This window comes from Ranitomeya variabilis, chromosome 1, assembly GCF_051348905.1.
Source record: "Ranitomeya variabilis isolate aRanVar5 chromosome 1, aRanVar5.hap1, whole genome shotgun sequence".
In the NCBI taxonomy this organism is placed as follows: Eukaryota; Metazoa; Chordata; class Amphibia; order Anura; family Dendrobatidae; genus Ranitomeya; species Ranitomeya variabilis.
Window position 1 is genome coordinate 947,260,575 of NC_135232.1, and position 23,564 is coordinate 947,284,138.

Below are 23,564 nucleotides of genomic sequence, written 5' to 3' on the forward strand. Positions count from 1 at the left end.
TCTAGTGCTTTTTGAAGTGTGTTTTGGGTCATTGTCCTGCTGGAAGACCCATGACCTCTGAGGGAGACCCAGCTTTCTCACACTCGGCCCTAGATTATGCTGCAAAATTTGTTGGTAGTCTTCAGACTTCATAATGCCATGCACACGGTCAAGCAGTCCAGTGCCAGAGGCAGCAAAGCAACCCCAAAACATCAGGGAACCTCCGCCATGTTTGACTGTAGGGACCGTGTTCTTTTCTTTGAATGCCTCTTTTTTTCTCCTGTAAACTCTATGTTGATGCCTTTGCCCAAAAAGCTCTACTTTTGTCTCATCTGACCGCACGGTAGACACAGGAACATTCAGGTCTTTGGAGATGAACTTGTAGCCTTGAGATTGCTCATGCTTCCTCACAATTTGGTTTCTCAGGTCCTCAGACAGTTCTTTGGTCTTCTTTCTTTTCTCCATGCTCAATGTGGTACACACAAGGACACAGGACAGAGGTTGAGTCAACTTTAATCCATGTCAACTGGCTGCAAGTGTGATTTAGTTATTGCCAACACCTGTTAGGTGCCACAGGTAAGTTACAGATGCTGTTAACTACACAAATTAGAGAAGCATCACATGATTTTTCGAACAGTGCCAATACTTTTGTCCACCCCCTTTTTTATGTTTGGTGTGGAATTATATCCAATTTGGCTTTAGGACAATTCTTTTTGTGTCTTTTCATTTAAGACAAATTAAATGGAGATAATAATACCAAAGAATATGTGTTTGCAATCATTTTCAGGAAGAAACTGAGTATTATCTAACAGAATTGCAGGGGTGTCAATACTTTTGGCCATGACTGTACATAACATTATTGTATATGTTATGGCTCATGGTGGCAAAACATCTTGTACCTCTTGGTCAGATTGTACAGTTTATAAAAAATCCAGAAAACATTAGAGATGTAGAAAAGCATGTAATTTTCAGAATGTGATCAATATTCTAATAAATTATGAATGCCTTTTATTTTTTTCCAATACATTGTTATAGAAACATTCCTGGTTAAGAACAATTTAGCCTTTAAGCTCATTTTAAAGAACAGCTTAGTAATGGATCTCCATGCCGGATCTTCCCCTAGAGCTCTTCAAAGTCATGAAATCCACAGAACAATACAAAACTACATAAAGATATTCCTGAATCAATGTTGGGGTTCCCAAGCCCCTCTCGTTCTGGGGGGTGGGTTACCAGTGGTGCTGGCACTATATATCAATATACCCCATGAACATGTTCAGTCCACACTTAGTAACATAGTTAGTAAGGCCAAAGAAGACATTTGTCCATCCAGTTCAGCCTATATTCCGTCAGAATAAATCCCCAGATCTACGTCCTTCTAAAGAACCTAATAACTATAAGATACAATATTGTTACGTGCCAGGAAGACATCCAGGCCTCTCTTGAACCCCTCAACTGAGTTCGCTATCACCACCTCCTCAGGCAAGGAATTCCAGATTCTCACTGCCCTAAAAGTAAAGAATCCTCTTCTATGCTGGTGGAAAAACCTTCTCTCCTCCAGACACAGAGAATGCCCCCTTGTGACCGTCACCTTCCTTGGTATAAACAGATCCTTGGAGAGATATTTGTATTGCCCCCTTATATACTTACACATGATTATTAGTTCGCCCCTCAGTCGTCTTTTTTCTAGACAAATTAATCCTAGTTTTGCTAATCTCTCTGGGTATTGTAGTTCCCCCATCCCCTTTATTAATTTTGCTGCCCTCCTTTGTACTCACACTAGTTCCATTATATCCTTCCTGAGCACCGGTGCCCAAAACAGTACTCCATGTGCAGTCTAACCAGAGATTTGTACAGAGGCAGTATAATGCTCTCATCATGTGTATCCAGACCTCTATTAATGCACCCCATGATCCTGTTTGCCTTGGCAGCCGCTGCCTGGCACTGGCAGCTCCAGGTAAGTTTATCATTAACTAGGATCCCCAAGTCCTTCTTTCCATGTCAGATTTACCCAGTGGTTTCCCGTTCAGTGTGTAATGGTGATATTGATTTCTTCTTCCCATGTGTATAACCTTACATTTATCTTTGTTAAACCGCATCTGCCACCTTTCAGCCCAAGTTTCCAACTTATCCAGATCCATCTGTAGCACAATACTATCTTCTCTTGTATTGACTGCTTTACATAGTTTTGTATCATCTGCAAATATCAATATTTTACTGTGTAAACCTTCTACCAGATCATTAATGAATATGCTGAAGAGAATAGGTCCCAACACTGAACCCTGCGGTACCCCACTGGTCACAGCGACCCAGTTAGAGAATATGCCATTTATAACCACCCTCTGCTTTCTATCACTAAGCAAGTTACTTACCCATTTACACACATTTTACCCCAGACCAAGCATTCTCATTTTGTGTACCAAGGTATCAAACGCTTTGGAAAAATCAAGACATACCACTTAAATCACTCCATATGAATAAGTACAATGAGAAGCTATGTTTTCAATGAAGTCCTCTAGTGTGCGATGTGGTTTGTCAGGTGCTTATTAAATTCCATAAACCAGATTGGTAAAGACTAACATGAGCAGACACCCACAATCTAACTTTTCTACCCAGCATTTTCGGATAAAATTGCATGCTATGATCGGACCAGTCCTTAAAGACCTCGTCGGGAAATCGCTTTACTTGAATTACATTTTATTGCAGCAGCTAAACTGACAAATTCTCATGCGTTATCTTCAAGCCGATGATAAACTCAGTAAATTGGTTTCTATTTCTAAACAATATGATAAAATCCCAACAGATGCAATTACGTGACCAAAAACCCGTGAGCCCTGGTTCCGCCGCAATTATTTTTCTAGAAAGGAGCTGAACATCTAATCCTGCCTAGGATGTACAGGTTTCTTCCTGCGATCAGACACATAAGATCTCAGACTGCGTGCTTTGCTCTATGAAAAATATAAATAAGCATCTTTACAGCCAAAATGTTCCTGCTCAGTAAATGCTACTGATAATAACTACGGTAAATGTTGTAATGCACATATGCAAATGGCGGCAGCAATATTGGATTCAACATGCGGCTAGAAACTGCGTCCAAAAATGTAAGAGGGCGATGCTGAATTTCAGTAAGTATTTGCTGCAGACATTTCTGTATTATAAATGTGTCTCTTGGCAGATAAACATTGCGTAAAAAAACATGTTTTGACACATTTTTCCCCACACATTAGTATGGGTGAAAAATGCAGCAAAAAATACCGAAAGAATTAACATGCAAATATGAAACAGCTTCAAATCTGCCAAGAAAAATAATCAACTTGTTCATGAGAATTCAGAACTCTTTGCTGGGACAGTAAAATGCTTTTTTTTTGCCATGAAGTACAAAAAAAACGACATGAGAATAATTTCTGTTCATGGTCTTTATAGAGAAGGTGTTAGAAACCTGATATTTTTGGAATGAAAAAAAACACCTGCATTTATTTCATGTAGTACTGCAATGCAGATTTCAAGTAAAAAAAAAACAAAACAAAACAATTCTGCTATGATTGCAGATAGTTATGAAGTGTGAGAACGCCCTTACCTACTTCATAAAAGAACCTTACTGTAAATTTGTGAGTAACATCGGTAATAATCATGTAACAGATACCATCAGGCTTTGTTGAATCCCATTATTTTACCACATCCCTTTTTTTTATTTAATTTAAATGAATATAAATTGTTTTTGTGAAAAACTGCGCCATTCTACAAAGCCTCAGCAGGTGGCGCTGCCTTACAAGTCACACACTGCACTACTGTTCTTACAAACCTAAGAGTTTAGGTTTTCCGCATTTGGATGCAGTGAAATGAAGTCACTAGTAAAGTGATTCTCAAAATGATAGTGAAGTGTCCCTTCCTAAATAATGCTATTATTCTTCTGTATAATAGGGCCCAAAAATACGGTCGGGGTCATGGACTGATACATGGCACAGTGGAGCAGAAGCTATGTATAGGTATGATGTCATTCCATTTGGGTCTGCAGAAACTTTGTCATGCAATGCATAAAAGAGAGCATGGATCTATTTATTTCCCCTGACCTTGGCCTAAACCACTTGTGGCTCTCCACACTCCACTGCATGTAATTTACTTGTCGTCAGAGAGGAACTATGAAGATATATCGCCGCTGTACATTTTCCCTAACCAAAGAAATGCTGTATATATGTCCTCCTGACACCGAGACCTCATGGTTTAATTTATCTAGGAAATAATGAGAAAATGTAATAAAACACCGTCCTCTGTAGTTATCCAAATTATAAGCCATTCACGTATAGACCAGAATAGGTGGGAGGAAGTTAGGGGTGGCATTTATAAAAATGATCTTAAAGGAAACCTGCACAAAATGGAGCCTTTAAATACAGAAATGTTGTAAAAATCACATTTAGTCCTCCGTCACACATCCATATAAAACCGGTAACAGAAAAAATAGTATGGCTTCATCAGTGTTTTGGATCAGTGTGTGATCAGTGTACCATCAGTGTGCCCTTCAGCAGTGTGCCATCAGTGTGCCTTCAGCAGTGTGGCATCAGTGTGCCCTTCAGCAGTGTGCTATCAGTGTATCTTCAACAGTGCGCCATCAGTGTGCCTTCAGCAGTGTGCCTTCAGCAGTGTGGCATCAGTGTGCCCTTCAGCAGTGTGCCATCAGTGTGCCTTCAGCAGTGTGCCATCAGTGTGCCTTCAGCAGTGTGGCATCAGTGTGCCCTTCAGCAGTGTGCCATCAGTGTGCCTTCAGCAGTGTGCCATCAGTGTGCCTTCAGCAGTTTGCCATCAGTGTGCCTTCAGCAGTGTGCCATCAGTGCGCCTTCAGCAGTGTGCCATCAGTGTGCCTTCAGCAGTGTGCCATCAGTGTGCCTTCAGCAGTGTGGCATCAGTGTGCCCTTCAGCAGTGTGCCATCAGTGTGCCTTCAGCAGTGTGCCATCAGTGTGCCTTCAGCAGTTTGCCATCAGTGTGCCTTCAGCAGTGTGCCATCAGTGCGCCTTCAGCAGTGTGGCATCAGTGTGCCCTTCAGCAGTGTGCCATCAGTGTGCCTTCAGCAGTGTGCCATCAGTGTGCCTTCAGCAGTGTGCCATCAGTGTGCCTTCAGCAGTGTGCCATCAGTGTGCCTTCAGCAGTTTGCCATCAGTGTGCCTTCAGCAGTGTGCCATCAGTGCGCCTTCAGCAGTGTGGCATCAGTGTGCCCTTCAGCAGTGTGCCATCAGTGTGCCTTCAGCAGTGTGCCATCGGTGTGCCTTCAGCAGTGTGCCATCAGTGTGCCTTCAGCAGTGTGCCATCGGTGTGCCTTCAGCAGTGTGCCATCGGTGTGCCTTCAGCAGTGTGCCATCAGTGTACCTTCAGCAGTGTGCCATCAGTGTGCCTTCAGCAATGTGCCATCAGTGTGCCTTCAGCAGTGTGCCATCATCACTGAATGGACACCAGCAACATCCCTAACCACCCACTCTAAAAAGGTACTGAATATTTCAAACAAAGAATATGAAATTGCGCAACCCATCGGTAAGCATCTATCCAAGTAGTATCCGCCCTTCCAAAAGCAACCTAAAAGCGGAATACTGTCTGGGTGAACCAGAAGTAACCTAAAAGCCGATTCAATATCGTTTTTTGCCAACAAAGCCCCAGTCCTGTATTGTCAAACCCATCGCACCGCCGTATCAAACGATATGTATTTCACTGTACACAACTCATGCGCAATGCCGTCATTAACCGACCGACCTTTCGGGTACGACAAATGTTGAATCCATCAAAACTTATTTGGTTCCTTCTTTGGCACAACCCTTAGCGGAGAAATGACCATCCCTGCAACAGGCAAAGACAAGAACGGACCCACCATCCTACCCAATTCGACCTCTTTCTTCAATTGTAAAGTAACACCCTTTGAATGCAAATCAGCCAACCTCAAATTTTTAACAGAAATGGAACCGTGTGATTAGAGGGAGGAATTCTAAAACCTTCCGCAAACCCACTATAAATGACCCTTGCTTTCTCCTGGTCCGGATACCTATTTAGAAAGGGGGCCATCTTTTGAAGCCTCACTGGTGTCACCCCCATGACCGGCACTCACTGAGGGCTTACCTTTGTTGTTTTAAAACATTTTGCAGCTCCATGGGAGCTTCCATTGCAAAAGAAGCACACATGCCTGTACTTACATGTACTACCATACTTGCACTGGCAAATTAAATTGCCAACACATTCCGGACTCCTCTTTTGATCCTTGTGCGCCCTGTCCACCGCTTCCATGTCCTGCTTGCTGGCTGCTGCTACCACCACTCCCGTGAAAGGACTGCCCATACCGGACCGGCGCCATAACTTTTAGCCAAAGCCCAATATCCCTTTGATCCCACTCAATCTCAGGTCTTACTGCTTTCCTCTGCCTAAATTGCTCGTCATAACGCAGCCACGCCGTACCACCGTATGTACGGTGCACCTCTCCAATCGCATCCAAATAGCAGAAAAGACTCGAACAATTTTCAGGAAACTTTTCTCCTATAAAGCTAGCCAAAATCGCAAACGCCTGCAACCAATTAACAAATGTCTGCGGAATCAGCAGCAAACCGCCGCTTCTCTTCTTCCTCTTTCTTACTATCATCTTTCTTCCCTTTGTCTAAATTAAACTTTTCCAACGGCAAAAGGGAGAATATTTCCACATATTCATACTGCCAAATTTTTTCCTTTACCTCTTTCTTCAAATGGGCTCCCAAAGGGCCCTCAAAACACACATACACTTCGCCCTTTGCTCGATCGTCCAACTTAATCGCATCCCCTTTTTCTTTTTCAGTTTGTATGGACACTGATACGCCCGAACCTGAGCCCCGCTCACCTACAACCGATACGGGCGGCTCGCTTGCAACCTGCGATCCAAAAGTTACTCCCGGCAACCACACCCCCACTGGCGTTGTCACCGCTGTGCCCCCGCATTGCCCTGTACCCCACTCTCCAATCTTTGTAAAACCTGTGCCATACTAATCAAAATCTTGCGAAGGCCCTGATCCCGTCCCCGCTAGAACCAGCTAAGTGTCGACCCTCCGACCCTGTGGCCCGCCTACCCACAACATCTTGTAACGCAGCCCCTGTGGGCGACAAATCACACACATAATCATGCTCATCAGGCTGTACGGGTGCTGTATCCCCGACAGCCGTAAATCCGGAATCCAGATGCCTTGGATTCTCCCGGTGGTCGCTGTCCAAGTTGGAATCCACTTCTTCCAAAGTGACTGTGACGGGGTGCATGGTCCGTGGCCGACGCAAACAGGGATGCGATCTGCCTTGGACACTGCCCACTGCTCTTTCCGCCTGGTCGCGTCGCCCTGAGCCAGACAGCAGGGATTCCATCTGCTGCTGTCTGCCCGCATGCTCCCGATGCTGTGTCACAAAATCCTCCCGGACCCAGCTCCTGCCTGGTAATCTGCAGCGTTGACCTCCGGTATAACGCTGTGCCCATTGCTGCTAGGCTGTTGTTCCACCTCTGCCACAGCGATGACAAGGCCTCGACGCATTGGGGCGCCTACGATGACACCACCGCAGGCCCATGACGTCATCTGTGCAGGCCTCCGAGAAGTTGCTGCCTGCTCTTCTTGTCTCAGTTGCCAGTCTACTGCGGCCTGTGTTCCTGGTGTGGGCTCCACTTCTGGTCCGGCGTGTGCGCCTTTCCGACTCTGCTGCCCTGCGCCCGCAGGCTGGCTTGGTGGATTCCTGCTGGGGCGGGTACGTCGGGGAGAAGCCACATGACCACGCCCACCATCCGCAGGGTCCCTAAAGGGGCTCTGGAGCCTGCGCCTGCTGCACGCCACAATGTCCGGTGACAGTCTCTTCGTGGGCCTTGTCCTCCTGCCCCTCCTGCTCAGCTCCCGCGAACCGGAGGCACCAAGGATAGAAGATAGTTGCTCCTCCAGCCAACCTCCACGTCGAGAGCGGGCCATGTCCCGGAGCCTGTTCATAAGGTCGTCCACAGACTCCATAAGGTAAAATTCTCGGAGCTTCCTCTCAGATTTTCTCTGTGAAAGTGTCAGTGTTCCTGCACTTTTCTTACAACTACCCCTAGACTCGACCCTAAAAACGCCCCTTCCTCACCACCACCAATCCCTTTTAAACCTGCAAAAAGACTTTTTTGAAACCCTCCCCTAGCCAACACCAGTCAAGGGGGCTTTCATTTAGCTTCGCCCATTCCCGCCCCCATCTATAACAAGGAGTGACTATACCTCCAGACTAGGACGTAGATTTACATGTAAAAAGATGTTATGTGGTACACAAAACCAAAATACTATTTATAAGTGAATACACCCTTCACATTTTTGTAAACATTTTATTATATCTATTCATGAGACAACACTGTAGATATGACACCTAGATACAATGTAAAGTAGTCAGAGCACAGCTTGTATAACAGTGTAAATTGGTGTGCCCTCTAAGTAACTCAACACACAGATATTAATGTCTAAACCGCTTTAAAAAAAAATGAGTACACACCCTAAGTGAAAATGGTCAAATTGTGTGCAATTAGCCATTTTTCCTCCTGGTTTCATGTGACTCATTAGTGTTAGGCTACGTTCACATTTGCGTTGCGTCGGGCGCAGGTTCGGCGACGCATAGAGACGCATGCGTCATGCGCCCTTATATTTAACATGGGGGTGCATGGACATGCGTTGTCTAGCGTTTTGTGACGCATGTGTCATTTTTGGCGCAAGCGTCAGGGCGCAGAGGACGTTCCATGATGCAGTTTTTTTGCGCCGAAAATCATGCCAAAATTGGACGCATGCGTCACAAAAAGCTGCGTTGTGCATGCGTTTTGCATGCGTTTTGCGTTGCAGCGCCGACACTGCGCCCAACAACGCAAATGTGAATGTAGCCTTACAAGGTCCCAGATGTGAATGGGGAGCAGGAGTGTAAAATGTGGTGTTATCTCTCTCACACTCACTCATACTGGTCAATGGAAGTTCAACATGGCACCTCCAGAACTCTCTGAGGATCTGAAAAAAAGATTTGTTTCTCTAAATAAAGATGGCCTAGGCTATAAGAAGATTGTCAACACCCTGAAACTGAGCTGCATCAAAGTTGCCAAGACCATACAGCAGTTTAACAAGACGGATTCCACTCAGAACTGGCCTCATCAAGGTCGACCAAAGAAGTTGAGTGCATGTGCTGAGCATCATATTCAGAGGTTGTCTTTTCACAATCGGCGAGTGAGTGCTGCCATCATTGATGTAGAGGATAAAGGGGAGGACAATCAGCCTGTCAGTGTGTGGGGAATGTGATAATATGTGTCCTTAATGTGTTTGCCAAATATGACAGTATGTGATACTGCTACACATGTATTATCACCCCTGCATATGAGTACTGCTACACCTAGAGTGTATTACACTGTATATGTACATGTCTGATTATTTGCACATTTACTGGTTGATAGGGAAAGTAAGTACCTCGGGCCGGTTTTAGGTTTAATGTTAGGGGAGCAGTACCCCAAGTTGGCCACTAGATGGGGGAATTAGATATAGTGTAGGACAGAATAGCAAATGGTTAACTGTAGGAGGGGCATGGTGGGATAAGTAGTGGGGATTTTCCGGGTTTATTTAGTTGGGGTCGGGGCCGAGAAGCAGGAATTCTGGGCATTGAGGACACTGAGGGACTGGAGGAAACGAGGAGGAACAGGCTTAGTGGAAGAGAGAAGAGGCAAGGGAAAGAGTTGCCAATTGTTATGATTGACTGTACCCTGGATAATGCTGTGTTAAGTAAAGAAGTTGAAGTTAAAGTGAAGCCGGACTGTGACTCTTTAATTTTGGAGCAGTCTGTAGGGAATACACTCTTGTGCCGGGAGATTCCAGATGACACAGAGAAGAAGCACCGAGGTACTCAGAGAAGGAAACATGATCTTATGCTGAGAGGGGGCAAGGTGGATGATACAGGGGTTACTGTCAGCCATGACAGCAGCCCTGGCCCACACTACATCAAATTGGTCTGCAGGGCTGTCATTCTAGATGAAGGCCTCTTCTAAAGATGATGCACAAGAAAGCCCGCAAATACTTTGCTTAAGACTAGAGAGGGGCGAACCTGAACAGTAAAGTTCGACGTCCATACCCAACATATACTGTTCGGGCACGGACACCGAACATGGACTCCACCAGGAAGTCCATGTTTCTGTACAGGTTTGGCCCACTGAACACTGGGTGTTTGTTGCGCTGTCATCTGCATGACAGTGCAGCAAACACTGCTTCTGATTGGCGGTAAAATCATTGCCGCCGATCAGGCAGCCACGGATTCCACACTGTCAAATGACAGCATTATCCCGCAGCTGTGATCTGAGATAAAAAGTTTACTTCCGGTCACTGGTGTTGACTGATGTGACTACTGCTCCTATCAGCCAATGCCTGCTGTAGCTAATAACAGTGAGAGTAGGCAGCAGCATTCATCAGCCAGCACTGTAAATAAATAATAATAAAAAACAGTGGGGTTTCCCCTGTATCTTTGATAATCAGCCAGGCAAAGCTTACAGCTGGGGGCGGCAACCTTCAGTTGTCAGCTTTACCAAGGTTGGTTATCAACAATAGAAGGGTCCACACGTTGTTTTTTTTAATTACTGGAAAAAATCATTAAAAAAACAACATGTGGTTCACATTTAAGACAAGCTTGTTTTCTCAGGCTGGTAAGGGGCCATTTATATTGGGCCCCCCTCCAGCCTAAAAACAGCAACCCACAGCCGCCAAGAAAAAGAGCATCTATTAGATGAGCCAATTCTGGCACTTAACGCAGCTCTTCCTACTTGCCCTGTAGCGGTGGCAAGTGGGGTTCATATTTGTGGGATTGATGTCTAGTGATGAGCGAGTATACTCGTTGCTCGGTTTTTCACGAGCACGCTCGGGTGATCTCCCAGTATTTGTTATTGCTCGGAGATAGTTTTCATCGCCTCAGCAGCTTTTTTATAACTGCTGGACAAGCTGAATACATGTGGGAATCCCCTAACAAACAGGCATTCCTCACATATATTCAGCGTATCTGGCAGCCGTAAATCATGCAACTGAGGCGATGAAAACTATATCTCCAAGCAATAACAAATACTAGGAGATCACCCGAGCGTGCTCAGGAAAACCCGAGCAAGGAGTACACTCGCTCATCACTATTGATGTCCCTTTTGTATTGTCCAATGACATCAAGCCAACGGCTTAGTAATGGAGAGGCGTCTAGAAGACACCTATCCATTACTAATTCTATAGTTATATTGTAAATAAACACAAAGCCAAAATAAAGTCCTTTAATTGATAGAATGACACAGACTCATTTAATTATTCTAAATAAAACCATACTCACGTCATCACCCATTCCATTGAAGCCCTCATCTTAATAAAACAAAAATAAAAAAGAACCATATCCCTCATCTATTCATAGTTCTGTCTCAAGCCGTATTCCATGTCTGGGAATAAACTGTTTTCAACCTGGATGGCGCCAAGTTGCGACCGTCCAGGCTGAGAACCACTGGGAGAATAAGCTGCTGCAAGCGCATCATCAGTGACTAGCAGTGACATCATCAAGGTTGCCACCGGTCACTGAAGCTACGTTTCCAGCCAAGCCCCTGAACTGCAGTGACCTTGGTGAGATCCCCGCTAGCACAGTAAGAAAGAATCACCGTGCAGAGCAGATCTCAGAGAGTTCACCGCAGTTCACTGGGATAAATTTCTCATGGTGAACTGACCTCTGCACTATGAGACTTTTTCACACTGTGCTAGCGGTTATCTCACCAGAGGAAGGTCACCAGAGTTCGTTGGCCCGGCTGTGAACGCAGCCTCAGTGACTGGCAGTAACCTCAGTGACATCACCGATGCTCACTGATGCTGTGCTCGCTGCAGCTCATTCATCAGTGGTTTCCAGCCCGGATGGTAACATCTTGGCACCATCCAGATTTAAAACTGTTCCACCCCAGACATGGATTACGATGTGGGACAGAGCGACGGAAAGGTGAGGGATATGGTTGTTTTTTATTTTTGTTTCATTACAGAAGACGAGAGCGTCAATGGAATTGGTGATGACATGAGTATGGTTTAATGTAGAACTATTAAAGGAGTCTGTGTCATTATTTCAATTAAAGGACTTCTGGTTGTGTGTTTATTTACAATATAACTACAGGATTAGTAATGGATAGGTGTCTTATAGATACCTCTCCACTACTAAGCTGTGGGCTTGATCTCATCAGACAATACAAAGGTGACATTAACCCCACAAATATGGAGCCCACTTGCCACCGCTACAGGGCAAGGGGAAGAGCTGGGAAAAGTGCCAGATTTGCAAGATTCTCTGGGTGACTGCAGGCTATTTATTTAAAGTGGCGGCTAATGAATACTCCCATCAGCCGGCTGATGAATAGTCCCCTCAGAGGACACCAGTGAGGTAAACTTCTTACCTCCGATCGCAGCTGCAGGCTCGCTCTGTGATTTGACAATGTGGGAACCGCAGCTGTCTGACCAGCAGTAGCGATTTTACCACCGATCAGAAGCAGTGTTTGCCGCATTGTCATGCACATGGCAGTGTGTCAAACACTGGATGTTCAGGCCCCCTTTTCAAGTGAATGGGGTCTGGGTTTGGATTTGGATCCAGGTACTGTTTTGGTACCTGAACTTTTTTTTTTTTTTACTGTTCGCCCGAACCCACCAGACCCAAACATACAGGGGTCCGCCCATCTCTACTGAAGACAAGCAGACTAAGGATATGGCTTACTGGTACCGTGTCCTGTGGTCTGCTGAGACCAAGATAAACTTATTTGGTTCAGATGTTGTCAAGCGTGAGGAGCGGAAATCAGGTAATGAGTACAAAGACAAGTGTGTCTTACCTACTGTCAAGCATGGTGGTGGGAATGTCATGGTTTGGGGCTGCATGAGTGCTGTCGGCTGTGGGCAGCTACAGTTCTTGAGGGAACCATGAATGCCAGCATGTACTGTGACATACTGGAGCAGAGGATGATCTCTGTGCTTCCTTCAAGTTTCCTCCCAAGTACATATATAGAGAATCACTTTCTTAGATTATCCACTAAGAGAAAGTCTCATCATTTTATAATAACAGTGGTGAATGAATGAATATAGATGTTAAAAACTAGTGCTGATACATACCTTATACTGTCTGTCTAAAAGTAATCTGAGATAAATGAAACATTGAAAGGAAACCATATCATTTTGCTCTCTCTACTCATCCAATTGAGCGTGACCTACATCTGGAAATCCATTATAATGTCACTGGGTAAATAATACTGCAGCAGGGACAATGGCTGATAAAATGCTGTCTACAGTACAACAACCTCAGGGAAAAGCCATTGTGCTCTAATCCTTAATTCTTGTAAGCAGATGTGGTTCATGCTGATATCTTACCATGTATGTGCGATGTGATGAGATCTTCATCTGTAGAGTCTGCTTCGTTATCTTTTGTGCTTTCTCCTTGTTCAAGAAGTCTGTCTATCATGGCAATGATGCAGTTTAGACTCTTCCCTACGTTGGCCCACACCCTATCCTGAAAAGAACATAAGCATCACAAAAGATACACTAATCATAAGACTACACAAAGAACCAAGAGATAGAAATACAGCAACATAACAGCAGATGCATGAAGCCAAAGCGATATTTTAAAATAGGATGCTGAGGAATAATAGTGAGATGTTATGAAAGAATTGTACTGTAAAGTCCATGAGCTACATTCATTTTATGAGCATTACAAATATTAAAGAAGAAAACATCAAGCAAGCATCTAGGGTTTTTTTTTTTTTTTTTGCTTGTTGGCTAATAAAATTAGGCTAAGACGTCATATACTCAGTTGGTTTGTTTGCTTATTGAGCACACAATGGTTTCTTACTATACAGCTGTCAGCACTCCATGAAATACTGTATACGAGATTTTCTCACTAGGAGGTACTGTAAGGTGCCTGTAGATATTTCCTCCCTTAGAGGGGCTGTGTGGTACTTGCAGAGGTTTTGTACCTAAGAGGCACAGTATGATACCTGCAGTGGTTTTGTACCTAAGAGGCACTGTATGATACCTGCAGAGATTTTCACCTTAAGAGTTGCAGTGTGACGCCTGCCAAAGTATTCTCCATAGATGCAGCTGTATGATGCCTGAAGAAGCGTTTTATCAAGAGGCCACTGCACCATGACGCTATCATAGCTGTCTCCTGACTGCAGTAGGATGTAATGGTAAACCCACCGGCTCAGGAGCTGAATCCCAGCTATCCCCAGTTGGATCTGGCTGTAATATACAACTATATATCTGGTAACACATTGGATGCTACAATATAACATACTCAGTGCTGATAGACTGACAAGCTACTAAATCTTTAGGATCCAATATGTACAGTACACTAAACAACAGAAACAAGGTTTCCAAATGCTTTATTTTATGTTGTTCTGAAATTATGGCACAAAAACTTACTTTTGCTGTGTACACTAATGTGTTGTGGAATGAGAGAAGAATGTGCTCTTCAATGCAGTATTTGCTCATTATTAACTAGTGACCAAGTGCCACCTCCAAATCTCAGTTTTTCTCAGTGTCTGCAGCGATGTAGCTCATAAGCACCAATTTCCTTTAAGACGTGCAGGAGGCTCTGAGAAAATGTGGAAACCTATCAAACTCCCAGAAAAGTTGTTAAAACCCAAATAAAAATACAGTAGCACCAGGATACTCTTCAGATGGGTTACGGCATCCATACTAACATCTGGGGTTTGGGAAGCAAGGCACAAAAGGGCCCAGAAGGCTGTGGCCTAAAGTGTGTGACTATGAAAAATTTTGCAACGGTTCATGCTCAGAAACCTTCCAATGTGACTGAATTACAACAATTCTGCAAGGTGGAGTGGGCCAAAATTCCTCCAGAGGTTTGTAAAAGACTTATTGCCAGTTATCACAAACACTTGATTGCAGTTGTTACTGCTAAGGGTGGCCCAGCAAGTTATTACGTTTAGGGGCAATCACTTTTTCACGCAGGGCCCTGTAGGTTTGGATTTCTTTTTCTCTTCATAATAAAGATGTTCATTTAAAAACTGCATTTTGTGCTTACTTGTGTTATCTTTGTCTAATATTTAAATTTGTTTGGTGATCTGAAACATTTAAGTATGAGAAACATGCAAAAGAAATCAGGAAGGGGGCAAACAGTTTTTCACAAAACTGTATAGCCACACCACAAAACACCTTACATAGGGGTCACAGGGTGTGTGCACGCGGTTATGTTTCAGTTGCAGATACTTTCAAGTTTAGTGTGGCAAATTTGTGTGGCACCAGCCCTCTTTAACTTCATGATGAAGAAAACAGACAGCTTTGCAAAAATACAGTCTTGTTTACTGAAGATAGAAAATATATACAATGGGTGGCAGGAAGAATGCTTGGCTTTTTCTTCTGCATTACATGACAGAGGTTTGTGTATAACAGTTTTGGACGGCAGCACATTACTTGTGGAGATGTTACAGATGCATAACAGGTTACGCTGGTGGCCTCCATCTTACTGGTACAGGGCCACACAGGTCAATGTGTTATGCTGGGCCCACTACACCCTAGCTGCACTCTTGGGAACGGTGTAAGGGAGCTCATGATAGCTTATGGACATGCCTCTGCCTGACTGATCCCATATTCTTTTACTGCGAACCTCCAGGTTTGGCTAACTCTGAGAATTGCTTAAAATCTTCATGCTTAGGTGCCAAAGTTGACTGCTTGCTGAATGACTTGCTCCTTTTCCCGTCAGCTACTTCCACAAACACATCCAGTTATGACAGAACTCTATGAGGATGTCCTTTCTGCTCTCCAGCTTTCTCTCACCTCTCAACCAACTAGTGATGGATTATTCAGGAACATACTGAGACAAAGCTCTGGCTCCCTGCTGTGTATGATGGGAGCCAGCACATCAGTCAGAGTCACTAAATTCCCTGAATGGCTCTCAAATTCCAGTGTTTGGCGGATGTAAATCCCCCCCCCACCAAACCTAACTTCACCCACTCATCAATTTACTTGGTTAATAGCAAGTATGCGGAGTTTCGGCTGCATTAACGTCAGCTTAAACATGTGTTCACCTATTATGAACACATATTTAATAGAGATCTATTTAGGATCTAAAAGAGTGGCACGTTTTGGTGAGCCACATCAACAAAAAGAGATGGACTGCCCATCACTACAACCAACTATAAAACCAGGAACTCAAACACATCAGTCCCCATTACTTCTCCCCAACTATAGACCGGCCCTATAGTTAACCCTAACTAACCGGAGCTTCAGCCTTCAGGAGGATAAAACATGCAATAAAATACAATTTGAACATAAAATAACAGGCGTCTTCATAGTTATGTTATGCCATCTTCTCCACCTTAGGGTATGTGCACACGTTCAGGAATTTTCGCTTTTTTTTGCGTTTTTTCGCGATAAAAACGCTATAAAAACACATAAAAAACGCATACAAATGCATCCTATCATTTAGAATGCATTCCGCAATTTTTGTGCACATGATGCGTTTTTTCCATGAAAAAAACACATCGCGGTAAAAAAATGAACATGTTCATTAATTTTGCGGATTTTTCGCTTTTTTCCCGCTATTCTATGCATTGGGTAAAAATGCAAAAAAAAACCGCACAAAAAACGCACAAAAAACACATGCGGAATTCTGGCAGAAATGTCCGTTTTTTGTCAGGAAATTTCTGCAAGAAATCCTGACGTGAACACATACCTTACAAGCACAAAATAGACGGAACACTGCACACAAGATTTTGGTGTTCTCTTCTGTTTCAAGCATGCGCAGAAAATAGGTAATGAAACACAGCTTGTAACATAGAATATCAGACAGTGTAGGTAAATGTAACAGTAAAACATTTAGGGTATGTGCACACGTCAGGATTTCTTGCAGAAATTTCCTGACAAAAACCGGACATTTCTGCCAGAAATCCGAATGTGTTTTTTTCACGGGAAAAACGCGAAAAATCCGCAAAATTAATGAACATGTTCAGTTTTTTTACCGTGATGCGTTTTTTTTGCGGAAAAAAACGCATCATGTGCACAAAAATTGCGGAATGCATTCTAAATGATAGGATGCATATGTTTTTATCGCAAAAAATGCGAAAAATACGTGAAAATTCCTGAACGTGTGCACATACCCTTAGGCAAAGAGGTTACATGGTATATTAATGAAACTATAAAAAATGTTTTATTAAAATATATCATTTCTTTAGCTACAGTATATTGGCTGATACCTAGTGTCTTTTCTATGTTATAAGCTGAATTTCCTTACCTGTTTTATGTGCATGGTTGAAAAACAACTTTGCAACATGTTTTATTACCTGCTCTATAATAGGTGGATGGTGATCATGTGGTGCATGTTGTTAATATTGTAGAGATAGCACTATGTGCATGCCTGAAAAAGGGGAACACCCCAAAATATTTATATAGTTGCAGATATTGTTCCGCCTATGGCGTCCTTGCTATTTTGGACTGAAGATGTCTCTGCTGTTCTGCACCTAATTGGATCTATGCGAACACCTTGTACCAGGGCTAACTTCACTATGGTGCATATGGGGATGGTTTAACATAGCATTCTGCAGTGAAGATATACAGGTCCTTCTCAAAAAATTAGCATATAGTGTTAAATTTCATTATTTACCATAATGTAATGATTACAATTAAACTTTCATATATTATAGATTCATTATCCACCAACTGAAATTTGTCAGGTCTTTTATTGTTTTAATACTGATGATTTTGGCATACAACTCCTGAAAACCCAAAAAACCTGTCTCAATAAATTAGCATATTTCACCCGTCCAATCAAATAAAAGTGTTTTTTAATAACAAACAAAAAAACCATCAAATAATAATGTTCAGTTATGCACTCAATACTTGGTCGGGAATCCTTTGGCAGAAATGACTGCTTCAATGCGGCGTGGCATGGAGGCAATCAGCCTGTGACACTGCTGAGATGTTATGGAGGCCCAGGATGCTTCAATAGCGGCCTTAGGCTCATCCAGAGTGTTGGGTCTTGCGTCTCTCAACTTTCTCTTCACAATATCCCACAGATTCTCTATGGGGTTCAGGTCAGGAGAGTTGGCAGGCCAATTGAGCACAGTAATACCATGGTCAGTAAACCATTTACCAGTGGTTTTGGCACTGTGAGCAGGTGCCAGGTCGTGCTGAAAAATGAAATCTTCATCTCCATAAAGCATTTCAGCCGATGGAAGCATGAAGTGCTCCAAAATCTCCTGATAGCTAGCTGCATTGACCCTGCCCTTGATGAAACACAGTGGACCAACACCAGCAGCTGACATGGCACCCCACACCATCACTGACTGTGGGTACTTGACACTGGACTTCAGGCATTTTGGCATTTCCTTCTCCCCAGTCTTCCTCCAGACTCTGGCACCTTGATTTCCGAATGACATGCAAAATTTGCTTTCATCAGAAAAAAGTACTTGGGACCACTTAGCAACAGTCCAGTGCTGCTTCTCTGTAGCCCAGGTCAGGCGCTTCTGCCGCTGTTTATGGTTCAAAAGTGGCTTTACCTGGGGAATGCGGCACCTGTAGCCCATTTCCTGCACACGCCTGTGCACGGTGGCTCTGGATGTTTCCACACCAGACTCAGTCCACTGCTTCCTCAGGTTCCCCAAGGTCTGGAATCGGTCCTTCTCCACAATCTTCCTCAGGGTCCGGTCACCTCTTCTCGTTGTACAGCGTTTTCTGCCACATTGTTTCCTTCCAACAGACTTACCATTGAGGTGCCTTGATACAGCACTCTGGGAACAGCCTATTTGTTGAGAAATTTCTTTCTGGGTCTTACCCTCTTGCTTGAGGGTGTCAATGATGGCCTTCTTGACATCTGTCAGGTCGCTAGTCTTACCCATGATGGGGGTTTTGAGTAATGAACCAGGCAGGGAGTTTTTAAAAGCCTCAGGTATCTTTTGCATGTGTTTAGAGTTAATTAGTTGATTCAGAAGATTAGGGTAATAGGTCGTTTAGAGAACCTTTTCTTGATATGCTAATTTATTGAGACAGGTTTTTTGGGTTATCAGGAGTTGTATGCCAAAATCATCAGTATTAAAACAATAAAAGACCTGACAAATTTCAGTTGGTGGATAATGAATCTATAATATATGAAAGTTTAATTGTAATCATTACATTATGGTAAATAATGAAATTTAACACTATATGCTAATTTTTTGAGAAGGACCTGTATGTGCTGAATGTACTCATGCTCTAATAAAGCATTAAAGAGAACCTGTCAGAATGGCTGTAATGGCGCTGCATCACAGATTAGGCTGCTTTCACACTAGCGTCGTACGACGCACGTTGCAATGCGACGTTTTGGAAAAAAAACACATCCTGCAAAAATGCTTGCAGGATGCGTTTTTTCTCCATAGACTTGCATTAGCAACGCATTGCGACGGATTGCCACACGTTGCATCCGTCGTGCGACGGTTGTGTCGTGTTGCGTCGGACTGTCAACACAAAAAAACGTTACATGTAACGTTTTTTGGTGCGTCGTGTCCACCATTTCCGACCACGCATGCACGACCAGAACTCCACCCCTTTCTCCCCGCACATCACAATGGGGCAGCGGATACATTGTAAAACTGCATCTGCTGCCCCCGTTGTGTTTTTTACTCACAGTTTGCGTCGGTACGTCGCAATGTCGCATTGCGACGTGCGTCGTACAACGCTAGTGTGAAAGTAGCCTTAAACTGATACATTTGGTAAAGAAATCCACTTTGTGGATCTTTAATCCATAGAGAGTAGGCTTGCGAGCAGGGCTGTCATGTGTAATCTTATGTGATTATTGTTATTCTGTAATGTCTTTTATTGTCTGCATAAGTCCTTTAAAATGTAAAATGCGGAATATGTTGGTGCTATATAAATAAAATTAATAATAATAATCATCATTATTATTAATAATCACCATTTGAAGCTTTCTGCCAATAAGATTCGGTGCACAGGGGCCGGACTGTATACAGGTCTTCTCCTTCCTGTCTGTGATTCACCAGCCCCTCCACCTGCCTCCAGTCTGTGATTCCCCGACCCCCCGTCTGCCTCCATTCTGTGCTTCCCTGGTCGGCCTCCGCTCTGTGATTCCCCGGCCCCCCGTCTGCTTCCGCTCTGTGATTCCCCCGCCCCCCGTCTGCCTCCAGTCTGTGAATGGCCCGCTTTCTCTGTTTAAAATCTCAGCATTGACCTGTTATTCAAATGCCAAAGACAGGTGGAGGAGTCGGGGAATCATAGACTTGGAGGAGAGGACCCCGTGTACAGTCCGGCTCCTGTGCACTGAATCTAATTAGCAGAAAACTTCAAATGGTGATTAAAGAAGAATCACAAAGCGGATTTCTTTACCAAAAGTATCAATGTAATCACTATAACAGCGCCATTACATAGACGTCTTTACTTTACAGTACAAAATCCTATTGACAGGTTCCCGTTAAAGACATACGTACTGCATTTTGTCTGATATTGAATGGTGGCTAGAAAAGAGCTGAACGTGGCATAGTTAAATGAGGTGTTCCATTGCCAGTGGGTGTATTTATAGGAATTTTTTTGTTTTTCACATTATTTCATCCATGCCTCAAACGTTTTGTGTGATAACAACAAGCCACAGAAGCAATATGTAAAAGCAAACAGATAAAGCAGAGTAAACAGCACATGGAAAGAAAATAAATAAATTAATATGTCAATTTACTTTCATCAGTTTTCTTTAAAAAAAGTGTTATCCTTGTACACAGCATAAACACTATTAACAAGAAGCTTGGTGAAATCTCCCTGTGTGGTTTACCTTTACATCAGGAGCTCTAATGAATCATAGCAACTTCAATTACTAGAGCTAAAATTAGTCTTCCCACGTTCGCTTTGGTCTTTAAAACAATGTTCCTCTAAGGTATTATTATTTTTCACAATTATACACAAGTTAAACAGTTTTCTCTGCAGTTCACAATTCATTTTGCTTTTGTATTTCCTTAATATGCTGCTTGGCAGGGAATGAAAACGTATTGTCCTGATTTAGATGGTTGATGAAGATCTAATAATTATGGTGCCTCTCTTGGCAGACATAATATACCAGCTACATTAACAACCCCAATCAAAGCACCCCCACAGCGTATCAAACTTGGCTTCACGTCTCCAGAGAAAACATTTACAATTTCGTAGCAGATTACGGTTATTAAATGCACAGTGTTATAAGCACATATACACCACCTGGAAATAATACTGTGAGGCAGTGCAGGGAGTTCTAGTTCCCTAGAATATATGGCCTATCCTAAGACCAGACCATGAATATTGGATAGTTGGTGGTCCAACAATGAGCACCCCCACCATAAAGATGTTTGAAGGGTCTGTAACAATCTGGGAATTTCTGCTTTCTAGCCATACTTTCAGGAGCACCTTTGCCTGGTATTACGGTTCGGTCCCAGACAGATGGGTTGCAATATAAGGGACATCATCTACTAAAATAACAGAACTGAACTGTACGGAGCAGTGCACACAATGAAGGGGGTAACAGCTATCTCAGTGATCTAATAATTGTAGTATCTCCTAAGGATAAACTATCAATTTTAAAGGGGGCAGTTTTTGCTCTTATTTTATTCCTGCTGCTCCCGAGTATTTCATTATGTGTTTAATCAGTCATATACGGGGTCTTTTTGTTTAGTGCTAACATGTATGGTTTCCACAAGGTGGCAGTGCTCACTGGATTCCTCGGGGGCGTATCTTTATGCTGCTCTGCTTAAGTACCCTTTGCTTTTAGTAAACGCTGTGTCTGGTATTGCAACTCAGCTTGCGGGGACAGAACTGTAATACCAGGCACAGAAACTACTAAAAGTATGGATAGGACACATTGCTTGCCAGGTCGGTTCACCAGCTCCTTCCTCAGTCTATTGGTGGGTATGTTGAGTATTGTCTATGTTTGAACTTGTGACAGGTCCTCTTTAAGGAACCAGAAAACCCCACAAAAAGAGAAAATAGAATAATTTTTATTAGGTGGAATTCTAATGAAAGGAATGGCTATATGTCATGCAATGTTCACAGCACATTTTTCATCTGAATTGGAAAAGCTCCTGATATAGATGTTAAACACATTCATAGGTTCATAGTGTGTTGATGGAGGAAAAAACTCTCTGCTTTTGGACTCCGTTTGGCCAGTAAACATCAATATACTTTTTTTTTTTAAAGAGCTAAAGAATCACGTAGTAGATTATGCTATTCTATATGGCAGTATCCTGTAAAATAAACATATACATTTAGTGGATGCCATAATAGCCTATGAGTGACGGTCAAAGGACACCATTAAAAGCAGCATGTGTGTCGAATCTCCAAGGTGATGTCAGAACCACATATGGACAGATATCCTGGAGCTTCTAGAAGACTGGCAGCGGAGAGTGTCTTTGAAGCATTGAGATTGCCAATAAAATGCCTGCTGGCTTACATGCTTGGCAGGATAGCAGCTTTCTTCCTTTTCTCCAGCTACCTCCCCATCTCCGGCCAGTCACAGAGGAGATATTTCATCCCAGATTCTGGACTGCAAATATATGTGTAGAGATAGGCATGTCTGATCTCTGTTAAACATTTGTATTATGCAGGACCCATGTGTGGGACTGCAGGTTCCAGCTATACTATGCCATTTGTAAGTTTTAGGAACCATAGGACTTAATAATTGGCTGAGAGGCAGATCATGAGCTCTTAGGCTCTGCTGCTACAGAGGACTGAGCTGTAATGTTCTCTACTGGAGCAATATTACAGACTAGCCAAGTGCCCTAGCTGGTGCACAAAACACGGCTAGCAGTGGGAAACTGGCATTGGGTGTAGAACATGACTTTTGATATTAAGAGGGTGAGGGGGTTGCAAACAGGACGTATTTACAGGACTTCTATTGGAGGCTATAAGTTAGAAGTCCTTCCAAGGTACAGTATGTCTCTGACGGAACGCTCAATATATTATGTGAACACACTCTCACAGGATGATTAATCTTACCAGGTCCACATACAATAACAGTACAATCTAAATGTATTGAAAAGTGACATTAAAATAAGAATGTTGGGGACATCTAAATATAAATATCATAAGTTCCAATGAACACATGCCTAAAAGTGATGGGACACCTGTCCTCTCCTATTGATGAAACTGTGAGAAAGTGGTAATAAATCTAAATTTCTGAACCAATACATATACTGCTGGCAATCACTGCTGGCAATATAAAGGTGCCCGATATGAATGTTTGGCTCAGCTGTGCGATCATGAGGCCGGGAGTTATCTCCCCTGAGAATAAAAGGCTCAGGAGTTAAGATTCAAACTCACAATCCTTACTTATCAAGTTGAGTAGTTGAGTTGCGAGGTCCCGATACACGTCAGATGGTCGTCTGGCCCTGAAGATATTGACGTGTTGATCTGACGTTAATGTACAGTATATGGGCCTTTGGACTGTTGATAAGGGGGCTGGTAACACCTAGCAATCAATTTATTTACAGCTCTGGTAAAAATTAAGAGACCACTGCAAAATGTTCAGTTTGTCTGATTTTTCTCTTTATAGGTATATTTTTGAGTAAAATGTAAATTGTTCTTTTAGTCTATAAACGTCTGACAACATGTCTCCGAATTTCCAAGCAATA

General features: G+C 43.1%; 1 protein-coding gene across 5 annotated transcripts in view; it reads right to left on the reverse strand.

The window, feature by feature from the left end:
- INPP4B (inositol polyphosphate-4-phosphatase type II B) overlaps positions 1 to 23,564 on the reverse strand; it is a 1,036,387-nt gene that overhangs the window by 147,017 nt on the left and 865,806 nt on the right. For all 5 annotated transcript variants that reach the window (XM_077279254.1, XM_077279258.1, XM_077279253.1 and 2 more), the window contains one exon: positions 13,342 to 13,480. In XM_077279254.1, the coding sequence (XP_077135369.1) occupies positions 13,342 to 13,480 (139 nt within the window). The remainder of the gene's footprint in view (positions 1 to 13,341; positions 13,481 to 23,564) is intronic.